At 55.2% G+C, this 10,985-nt stretch overlaps 2 protein-coding genes across 2 annotated transcripts; both read left to right on the top strand.

Moving 5' to 3' along the window:
- The first annotated feature begins 35 nt into the window (after positions 1-35).
- On the top strand, positions 36-5,025 carry LOC122394468. Its single transcript, XM_043391354.1, has 8 exons — positions 36-174; positions 2,436-2,601; positions 3,031-3,101; positions 3,441-3,509; positions 3,827-3,892; positions 4,033-4,156; positions 4,495-4,560; positions 4,971-5,025. The coding sequence occupies exons 2-8, from the start codon at positions 2,459-2,461 to the stop codon at positions 5,023-5,025; spliced, it is 594 nt and encodes a 197-aa protein (XP_043247289.1). The 5' UTR covers positions 36-174; positions 2,436-2,458.
- Positions 4,835-10,493, top strand: LOC122394481 (serine/arginine repetitive matrix protein 2-like). The gene has a single exon (XM_043391371.1). It carries the CDS (start codon positions 5,096-5,098, stop codon positions 9,725-9,727), a length of 4,632 nt encoding a protein of 1,543 aa, XP_043247306.1. The 5' UTR covers positions 4,835-5,095; the 3' UTR covers positions 9,728-10,493.
- The last annotated feature ends 492 nt before the right edge of the window (positions 10,494-10,985 follow it).

Genomic DNA, 10,985 nt, shown 5'->3' with positions numbered 1-10,985 from the left:
TTGTGAAAGCTCCGCAACAGCGACGAAAGCGTCACATATTTTATGTGGGATCCGCGCGGGATGGTGATGGCTAATCACCTTTAAAATTAATATTTTCGTATAGATAGGCCTTATTCCCTCAAAACAAGAAGGGTTACACCCGTTCCATTGGTTCGTGGCGGCGGCCAGTTTCAGGTTAGTTTTGGTATGTCATGAAGAAGCCAATTCAATGCGTGGCTTGCATCAGCCCTTGCATAATTGTAATGGGGAGCATTCTGGTTTAGGGGTAAGTTCCTTGCCTGAAGATTCAGCCATCCTGAGGGTTGTTTACGGGCCTTGTGTGCGATACGACCGTACACATGCTCCATCCAAGGCCCAAGCTCTGCTGACTGCATCCCTACGTAGCCTTCCGTCACCGCACACAGCCACTGCTGTGGTCAGAGTTCCTTGCCTGAAGAATCAGCCATCCTGAGGGCTGTTTGTGGGCCCTGTGTGCGGTAGGACCGTACAAGGCTCCAAACTCCGCCCACTGCGTCCCTATGTCAGCCTTCCGTCACCGCACACAGCGACTACTGTGGCCGGTCGGGACAGGCCACAGCGGACCGTCCACCGCACGCAGCTGTGTGACGTCATACCGACTACCCATCCCCTACCCCCCACGCCTGCTGCACACGCCACACACCGCACTCAGCAGTATGCAGTGCCCGTGAACAGCCCTCTGATCTGGGTTCAATTTCTGGGTGATGCACATGGCATTGCCACTGCCTGGCTGCTTGGAACAGCATAGGTTCCAGTTAGCCCGTGGTCTGCCAGATGTAGTGCTTAAACCAAACCTCCACCACCCCACATAAAACCCTGAAAATTGACCCATAAAGTTGGCAAAGCCTTGCTTCTTGAAGGTAAAATGTTATAATTTTAAGGGTTGGTTCAGGTAGCTTTCTGCAGATTTGAGATTTGGATCACAGCTGACTTTAGACTTCCGTATGTACAGCTGATTTCAGTGTTAGCTGTGTGTAATGCTGGATAGTTCAGCAAGGCATTGAGGAAGGGCCCATGCTTCTTTATGGTCAATGTGTACAGCATTAGGAAATCTGAACTGTCTAGGCAGTATGGGTGTGCCTAACTTTGCTTAGGGATGCACCAGACAAGTGTGTCCCCATCACCCATTCATAAAATTGCAACACCCCCATGGCCCATAAGTTTACTCACCACTCACCAGGTCAGGAGGTGCCCTGCCTTGCATACTGCCCATTGCTGTTCAGGCTCTTGAATAGATAGCAAAGTTGATTTTCTGGCTATACTTTGTCTTTTATACACTGTGGGACCACTTGCAGACTCCAAAAGGGCTCAGTGTGCTCCATATTAAAAATGCACAGTAAGAGAAGGGCATCAGCAAAAAGATGGCACCAGTGCATCTACTGGAGTAGGGTTTTCTATGAGAAGCTAGGTGACAGCAGGAGAAGAGGGGCACTCCCAAAAATGTGGACTGTCCCACCCAGAAGATGCACCCCATCAGAAGAGGAGTGTCCCAACAGAAAAAGGTTAATCCCAGCAGAAGTTGGGCTGACCCAACAATAGAGGGATGACCCCCCTCCTACGATTTCCAACAAAAGAAGGAAGGGCACCCAGCAAATGGAAGGCATCCCTGGTAGAGGGACACTCAAGAGTCCAGGCTGAAGTAGGAGACTGCTCAGCAAAGGAGGGAAGCCCCATTGCCAGCAGAAGATGGATGCCCATAGAGGGGAATCCCTAGTAAAAGAGAGCACTCTAAGCAGAAGTGGAGCGCCCCAGGGCCCAGGCAGAAGGGTACTTCCAGCAGAATCGGGGCACTTTAGGGAGAGAAGGGTGCCCCAGCAGAAGTGGGGCATCTCTAGCAGAAATGGGCACCTAGGCAGAGATAGAACACTCCCAAAATTATTGGAGCATCCTTAGGAAAAGAGAGACCAAGGGGGAAGAGGTACCCTCAGCAGAAGTAGGTAACCCAGGCATAAGTGGGGCAGCCCCAACTTTGTGAGGCACCTAGCAGAGCAGCCCCAGCAGAAAAGGGCACCCAGAGTACAAACTGAAGTTTGAGTTTGAATCAAATTATTGATTTTGCTACGTGGCACAGGAACCGAGCTGGAGGCCTCCCCCCCCCCCCCCCCCCCCATCCACCCCGGTGTGTTATGATCTGCCTCTGCCATTATGCCAATGATGACTGATCTCAGTTAATCAGCTGTACCTCTCGCTCCCTGGCCGGCCCACGTCTCTCCTCCATCAGCGCTGAGCCTGTGGGCTGAGCTGTTTAACTGTGCGTTCCCCTCTCTCCCTCCCTCCCTGACCGGCCCACGTCTCTCCTCCATCAGCGCTGAGCCGGCGGGCCGATGGCCGGCGGGCTGAGCTGCCACACTTTACTTTCCTCTCTCGACTCTCTCTCTCCCTCCCTCTCTGACCGGCCCACGTCTCTCCTCCATCAGCGCCGCCGAGCCTGTGGGCCGATATGGCGCAGCGCGGCGCTGCCTGGCCCGTGCAGGGCTCCGAGGGGCAGCACGCCGCCTCCGACTCGGTGCTGGACCGGGCCCGGTTCAGAGCGCAGCAGATGGCGCACAGAAGGATGGCGGAGGACGGCGCGCACCCGCCCGGGTGAGTAACCCATTCCTTTCCTACTCCTGAACATTGGTGTGAATTGGAGGCTTCCTGTGTGTGGAGATTTGTGGGAACTCAGCCACCCGATTTGATAAGAGTGTGATTCTGAGCGGGCGGATAATTGGGACCATTAGCATTGGGGGGGGGGGGGTGGAACCTTCACATCTTGGTACTGACCTCTGTCCCCAAAATATTTCACAATCACCACACACATGGACCCTCAAACTCAAGATCCCTTCCTTTTCCCGACCTTTGCTGATCCCACCACGCTGCCTGGTTAATCCTACGCCCTCTAATATCCACGGCTCCAAATAAAATCCACGGCTCACCACATAATCCCCGTTCCCCTCCCATCCCACTGATTCCTCGCCCTACCCAGTCTGACCTCGGATAGGCGATGACCGGGTGTCTCGTGCCCCTTTCCAGCAGGTCTCAGGATCCCGGCTCCTCCCGTGGATATGAGGCGGCTCCACAGCGCGAGCGCGGACGAAAACCAGGTACGCTCTCACTCAGAACCGTAATGCTATTCGGCACGTGCCGCCGGGGCTGCCATGTAACACTGGAGTCTCTGCTCCGTTTTGTAAATGTGTTGCCAAGTGTGCGTTGGCATGGCGACGGTCTTTGGTTGCTGTGTTACGTAGGGATTTAAGGTATGCATCTGATTGTGTGCGAGAAATGATAGGTTGGAGGTGGAATTAATATTCAATGTGTGTTGAATAGGCCGTATGCAAACGTGTAAACAATGATTGAAACGGAGCACATTCCATGCATTGAACTTTCGTGGCAACGGAGTTCAATAGATGCAGGACATCATTATTTATGAACGTGTATTTTAGGTGGTCGTGACGGGGCCTTCGACATCATTTCGGAGCTGGACCTGAACTTTCTAGCAGAGGAAGATAGCTGTAAGTCCATCTTCATTCTACCTTCTTATGTATGACATCAAAAAGCATTGTGTATTTTTGCTATTTTTCCGGCGTTAACTTTTTCGTTGTCTCTCCGTGTTACCATTCTAATGTATTTCACCGATCGATATTTTGCGAATAATACAATCGAATCGTGACTACATCAAACCCAGTTTCGGCAGTTGGCACCTAAATCTCGACAAGTTAGTGCAGTCTTCCTCCGTTGACCGCCGATTCCCGGTGTTGCTTCAGCGCACTACATCTCTGCCGAAAGCCCGGTGTGCTCCGTATGAATAGCTACTCGGGCTTGGTTTCAGATGCATCTGACCTCACTGCTGGCCTGACCATCGTCGCCCGGAACGAGAAAACGCGCAGCGAAAGGCGTAAGTGCTATGGGAGGACATGAATAGCTGGATAAGGACCTTGTGGATATGACCAGGCATTCTTTGTTTTGAAGGTGCAATTTTATGGTACCTTTCTGTTTCAAGCAGTTACATATATACGATGACCTTTTCTGCCTCAGGCGACGATGACCTACGTGACCTGACCTCTGGTCTTGACCTGCTACTGCCGCGGCGTCGCTCGCCCAGTCCAAACAAACGCAAGATGCGCAAGTTTCTCAACGATCTGGCCACACCGCGGAGCAGGTAGGCGCAGAGTGGCATACCTTTCAGTGGGATGATGCGGAATGGCTGATTCATTCAGTAGTGTTTTTCTCTGTGTTTTTTCGTTAGAAACGGCTGGTTCATTGTTAGCTTCTCGTTGGCTTGTTGTCTTTATTTTTCATAGAAAGTCCATGCTGAAGGTCTACATTATTTGGAGTCGTATGAAAGTTCCGTCGCCAGTGTTCACCACAAATGTTCCGATCTTATCAGCACTGGCTACTCAGTCTACTTCGAACCCTTTATCATCGGTATACTTGAGCAGGCCGGATGTGCATTCTCATGTTTGTACTCGGCTAACGCGGCGATTCTCTGGCCGACAGTCGCCGGAGTCGACGGTCGCCCACACCTCCCCGGAAGAAGTCGCAGCCGACGCCGCCGGCGCCGCGGCCCGCGCCGCCGCCGGCGCCGCCTCCCCCGGCGCTGACCGCCGCGCCGCCGCCGCCGGCCGCGCGCCCGCCGCCACCCGTGGTCGGCTCGTCCCCCCAGTGGCCCGTGACGCCCTACCCGGTACACCCGGGCTACGCCACGGCACCGCACGGCCAGCCACCGCCCGGCTACCGCGTGCTGGCGCCGCCTCAGCCCGCCCCGCCGCCGCCGCCGCCGCCGCCGCCGCCGCCGCCGCCGCCGCCGCCGCCGCCGCCGCCGCCGCCGCCGCCGCCGCCCCCGGCAGTGACGTACGCTCCCTCGTGGGGACACCCGTACGGGGGCGGCTGGCCGGCCAAGTCTGCTGTGTATCATTACCCAGGGGGCCACTGGCGGCCGCCGTCACCGACGTCTGCCCACCGGGTGGCTCCAGAGCTGAGGTACTACCCGCCAGTCTATCGCGTAGCTCCGGAGCTCAGCCCGCCTGACCCGCGAGGGGCGCCAGAGTTGAGCCCGTATCCACCGGTCCATCGCGTGGCCCCGGAGCGGAGCCCGCCTATGCGGCGAGTAGCTCCGGAGCGGAGCCCGCCTGTCCGTAGGCTAGCTCCGGAGCGGAGCCCGCACTCGCCAGTACGCCGCGTGGTTCGCAGCCGTTCGCACTCTCCGCTAGACGGGAGGCACCACAGACGCTCGCCTGATGATGACAGTCGCCGCTCGAGAAGTAGAGAGCGAAGAGTAAGTCCAGTGAGAACTGTGAAAAGGCGGAACTCTGAACAAGAGTCCGAACACCGGCGTTCCCCGGTGCAACGGAGGAGTCCGATTCGCTACATGGGGCGACCAAGTCCCGAACGAAGACGAAGCAGAGAAAGAGGCACAGAACGGAGACGAAGCAGAGAAAGAGGCACAGAACAGAGGCGAAGCAGAGAAAGAGGCACAGAACGGAGACGAAGTAGAGAAAGAAGCGCAGATCGAAGGCAAGGCAGAGAAAGGAGCCCAGAACGAAGATTTGGTAGGGATAGACGAGACATTAAAAGGGGATCGAGCACGGAGCGAACAAGCTACAGGCGAAGGACCCCAGATCGAGTACGGAACAGGCTTCGAAGTCCAGAACGAACATTGGGCAGGCATCGGAGTCCCGAGGAAATGCTTGTTAGAGAACCGAGTCTTGAGCGGTTACTGAGTGGGGAGCTGGGTCTCCTCGAACCAGGGATTCCTGAACCTATGTTTGAAGAGCGAAGGAGCCTCGAGCGAAGTAGAAGGGATTCAATGACCCCTGAAAGATTGCTGAGGCGAGAGCGCTTGAGAGCCGAGCGATCGTTGCGAAGACCCGACAGGGAAGGAAGGAGCCGCGAGCGCAGAAGTCACGAGCGGATCGGACACTCGGAGGATTATGCGGGCACGAGCGGGGAGCGGGTGCCCAGTCCCCTCTCGCTGCTGAAGGACTCTCTGAAGCCGCCTGAGGACCCCAGCAGCCCCCACGCGCTGCTGCTGAAGGCGCTGAACCGGCCCGAGTCGGGCGCCAGCGGCCGTGTCAGTCCGCACGCGCTGCTCATGAAGGCACTGAACCGGCCGCTCGGTCCGCCCGAACAGCTGAGTGTGTCGGAGGAGAGGAGCCGCGGCGCACTCTCCCTGGAGCGCAGCCGCTCCGACCGTAGCCGGTCTGTGCGCAGCCGCGAGAGGATCACCCCGGATATGGACGACCTGCCGGCGCGCAGGTCACGCGACCGAGTCGGACCGCGTCGCGAGAGGTCCCCTGAGCCGCCGGTGGATGGGCCCAGTCTGCTGTCGCTGTTCCCTCTCAGCACAGTGTTGGAACGGTCAAGGAGCCGGTCCAGGGGGCGAGACCGCAGGTCACCGGCTCGAGTGACCCAAAATCAGCCATCTAGGAGGAACCGCCGTGACTCGGCCGGCCGAGGCCGGTCAGCAGACCGTTCCCGGCGCAGCAGGGAGCCGACGAGGGCGGGGTCTGCGGGACACGCGCGGTCGTCACGGGACGAGACCCACGATCGGCATGGCAATGTCAGGATCAAGAATGAAGGCGCGAGACTGGCGTCTGGAGTCGTGTCCGGATACCGGGACCGGCACGGTAATCCCAGGAGAGTCAGCGGCGGCAGCAAGACGGACGACCTGGGCGAAACGGCGGCGGGAAACGCGCCCCAGAAACTGACTAACGGAGACGACCGAGAGCGGCAGCACGGGGGTTCGAGGACAGAGAGGGAAAAGGCCGAGCTGCCTGACTCGAAATCGGGCGGTAAGAAGGCAAATCCGTCTCGAGATGGTCGCGACTCGCCTAAAAAAGCTGACACGGCGGAAGAATCTAAAGTCGAGAAGCCTTCCAGCGAACAAAAGGCTAGTTCTAAGGTGAGCACCGCAGATGATAAGACTGTAAAGGATGATTCGAAAAATGAGAAAGCTGGTACAGGAAAAGATTCTAAAATCGAGAAACCCTCGGAAGAGAGCACCTCAAAGGATAAACAAGTTACACCGAAGGCGAACGCAAGTACTGCTGATAAGGTTGTGAAGGATCCTTCGGAAAATGAGGAAGCTGATACGGCGAAGGATTCTAAAATCGAGAAACCCTCGGAAGAGAGCACCTCAAAGGATAAACAAGTTACACCGAAGACAAACGCAAGTACTGCTGATGAGGTTGTGAAGGATCCTTCGGAAAATGAGGAAGCTGAAACGGCGAAGGATTCTAAAATCGAGAAACCCTCGGAAGAGAGCACCTCAAAGGATAAACAAGTTACACCGAAGGCGAACGCAAGTACTGCTGATAAGGTTGTGAAGGATCCTTCGGAAAATGAGGAAGCTGATACGGCGAAGGATTCTAAAATCGAGAAACCCTCGGAAGAGAGCACCTCAAAGGATAAACAAGTTACACCGAAGGCGAACGCAAGTACTGCTGATAAGTTTGTGAAGGATCCTTCGAAAAATGAGGAAGCTGATACGGCGAAGGATTCTAAAATCGAGAAACCCTCGGAAGAGAGCACCTCAAAGGATAAACAAGTTACACCGAAGGCGAACGCAAGTACTGCTGATAAGGTTGTGAAGGATCCTTCGGAAAATGAGGAAGCTGATACGGCGAAGGATTCTAAAATCGAGAAACCCTCGGAAGAGAGCACCTCAAAGGATAAACAAGTTACACCGAAGGCGAACGCAAGTACTGCTGATAAGGTTGTAAAGGATGCTTCGAAAAATGAGGAAGCTGATACGGCGAAGGATTCTAAAATCGAGAAACCCTCGGAAGAGAGCACCTCAAAGGATAAACAAGTTACATCGAATGAGAAGCCAAGTGCTGATGATGAGATTGTGAAGGATGCTTTGGAAAATGATAACCTTGCCCCGAAGGTTGCGGATCAGAAAGAAAAAGTATCTCTTCCTGAAGAAATTCCTATCAAGAAAGAAACTGAAGCAAAGCCTGCTGTAGCTACCGAAGCTACCAAACCCGAACCAGAGACAGAGTCGGAATGCAAACCAGATACGGATTTGAAGCCAAAGGCCGAGCCGAAAGCGACTGAACCGAAACCGGGTTCACCTCAAGCGCCACCAGAATCTGTCGAGAAATCAGAGCCTGATCGGCAGTCGAAGTCGAACGAAAAACCAGTGGTGGTTGAGTCACCTGAACCAGAAGCAAAGCGTGACATGGCAAAAACCTCACAACCTGAACAGAGCTCCGAATCTGCTGAGAAGCCCGAGTTGCGTCTGGAATCTGATTCCAAACCTGAGCCAGTTGACCCAGGGCACAACGTGAAACCAGAGGCGGAAGAAAAGCCAGAGTCTGACAAGGACCAGGAATCCACCGGTCACTCAGAGCCGATGGAGACAACAGATTCTGATAAGCCTGGTTCGTCTACGGAGACCAAGGTGGAGGAGACGTCAACATCCGAACCTATGCCGGAGTCTAAGTCGGATAATACAGAGTTGCAGGAAAAGTTGGGCCGACCACCCAGCGTAGATGTAGATCAGAAATCTACGTCGGAGACGAATTCTAAGTCTGAAGAAAATGTAGAAGAAAAATTAAACTCGCAGGCTGTGTCAGGACCAAAAGAGACACCGGAATCAGATCAGCCTGTTAGCGTTTCAGGGGAGGTGAAGCCCAGCTTGGAAGTAGAACAGAAACAGACAGCTGTACAGAGCCCAGATGTGAAGATGGAGTCCAGTCCGGCACAAGGAGCAGAGTGTGACCGGAAGCCGACCGAAGTGAACACATCACAGGCAAAACAGAACCTGGAGCCAGATCAGTCAGAGCAAGGAAACAAACCTGACCGTGAGAACAAAACCGAAACGGAGCAAAAAGAGGTCGAGCCGGGACTAAATCAGGACAATGAGAAAGCAGACCAAGGACAAAAGCGTGCACTCGCCGAAGATCCTGAGCCAGCACTGACAGCCGAGTCAGAGAAAAAGATGGCAAAATTAGAAACGGATCAGGGCGGAGAGCAAGAAACCGGATCAGCTCAACAGAAAAGTGAACCAACACCTAAGAGCGAGCAACCTTCACAGCCTCAAACCAGCACTGAGGCAGAACAGAAGACCCAGACATCCACAGACCAATCTGAGCCGGAGCCGAGCCCTGACCAAAAGTCCGGAGCGGGGACTGCGCTGACGGCCAGCGCCGCCCGTCGAGCTCGCCAACGGAAGACAGAGCTGAGACTGAAGGCGGTACGAGAGGCACGGCGACGGCGCCTGGTACGGAACGGACTGCCGGCCGAGGCGGCTGGCCGGCCCCGCAGGGCGCGCCGCTCCTCCCCCGAGCGCTGTAAGGAGCCGACTCCCCCGCCCGAGGTGTTCTACACACTGGAGAACGGAGCCATCAGCGAGCTGACCGCCGAGCGACGCGGCCTGGTGCTCAGCCGCGACGGCACCGTCGAAAAGGTCGACTTTTACGCGATCCGCGGCGGCAAAATCGTCCGTGTTGATCGTGAGGAGGTGCGTCGCTCTCTGGCGGAGGCAGAGGGAAAGAGCGGCGCGGGCGGGGAAGGGACAGAGGCGAGTGACTCTTCCTCGTCCGTGGACGCTGGCGGAGGTGGCGGTGGTGACAAAGTCACAGAGACAAAAAGTGACGCTGCCGCGGCGAAAAACAGCGCGCCTGTGACTGTGAACACTGCCGTGAGCGACAGCAATGGGCCGTCAGAGGGTGCACCGGCGGCTGCTGCAAGTGAGGCCGCTACTGCCGCGAGTGAGACAGTCTAGTCCCGGGACGGAGGTGGGTGCCTGACGAGTGGCATCCCTCCCTTTGAGTGGCACGGGGGAGTGTCTGCGATCCCGGGCGATAGGTACTGTCTGACCCTGCGAGTACCCGTGCGGTCGCAGCGGGACTCGACCTAGCATTTGTTACTTCAGTGGATTGGTGTTTCACATCACTGGGTCATGGACGGCATGTGTGTGTGTGTTCCGTATACGTGTGCACTGTGCAGGATCATATGTATATGTTTGACTTGGAGTGGACCTTGCTGCATTGGCTGCTTGTGGCTCACGGAAACATTGGAACGTTCATGAGTTGACTATCGGTAATTTTCCCCCGACTTGTGGTCAGTAGCGTATTTTGTCGATAGATGTCAGCACTTGTCACCAACGCCTGACCGTGAGCCGTTTCTGTCGAACGCTGATTCGGGCATCTGGCTTTGAGTACAAAACACGCCTTTGTTGGTGCTTTCTTGCTTCGCTTTCGGACAATTTCATCGGGATTTGATTCAATATGATATCCAGCAAACACTGAAAATGCGTTGATGTTCACTTGACGTAAAACATATTTCACATAGCCACGAAAGTCGAGCGCTCAGGACGGCCCATATTTTTGACAATGTCTTATGTTAGTGTGTTTGTGTGCTAGTGGTTTCATTTGGGTGGGGTTTTGTTGATCACGTTGATGCATTCAAGCTGGGCAGTGATTGGTGATTCCAGCTTTGCGTCCAGAATGGCGGGCCACTCAGCGATAATACATGCGTCATAGTCATGACAGACGAGTTTCACGTGCCAACACACAGGGCTTTCTTCGAGGACATACACACAGCTCAGCAACTTTTGAAATGCTTATCCTGTCTCGTTATTTATGTGGGATGTTCCGGCTAGCCGCTCAGGTGAAGATCATGTCTGAGTCACTTCACGTTGAGTAACGGCCTCGACTTCACACGTCGTGACGCTACCGGTGCCACCTGTGACGGCGCGTCTGTTGTGAGTCACGAACCGTTTGTTGATCTGTTCCCTCCTCCCTGGGGCGCTATACCGGAGCGGTATCCGCAACGTGACGCAATGTTTCGGGAAGAGAAGGGCCTGCCCAGACAGTGTTTATCACGAGAGAGAGACTACCTGTGTGCGGGGGCGGGACTGTCATCATCTGAGCTTCCTAGGACTCAACTTCTGTGACGTATAAACGAGACGGGTCAAAGAGGGCAACACGTACCCTACAGGCGTCGGTCTGAAGATATCATCGGCAATGGACAACGGCTCA

The sequence above is a fragment of the Amphibalanus amphitrite genome, unplaced genomic scaffold, assembly GCF_019059575.1.
Source record: "Amphibalanus amphitrite isolate SeventyFive unplaced genomic scaffold, NRLGWU_Aamphi_draft 000594F_arrow, whole genome shotgun sequence".
In the NCBI taxonomy this organism is placed as follows: Eukaryota; Metazoa; Arthropoda; class Thecostraca; order Balanomorpha; family Balanidae; genus Amphibalanus; species Amphibalanus amphitrite.
The sequence above is the reverse complement of the archived record's forward strand: the minus strand, read 5'-3'. Positions and strand labels throughout refer to the sequence as shown.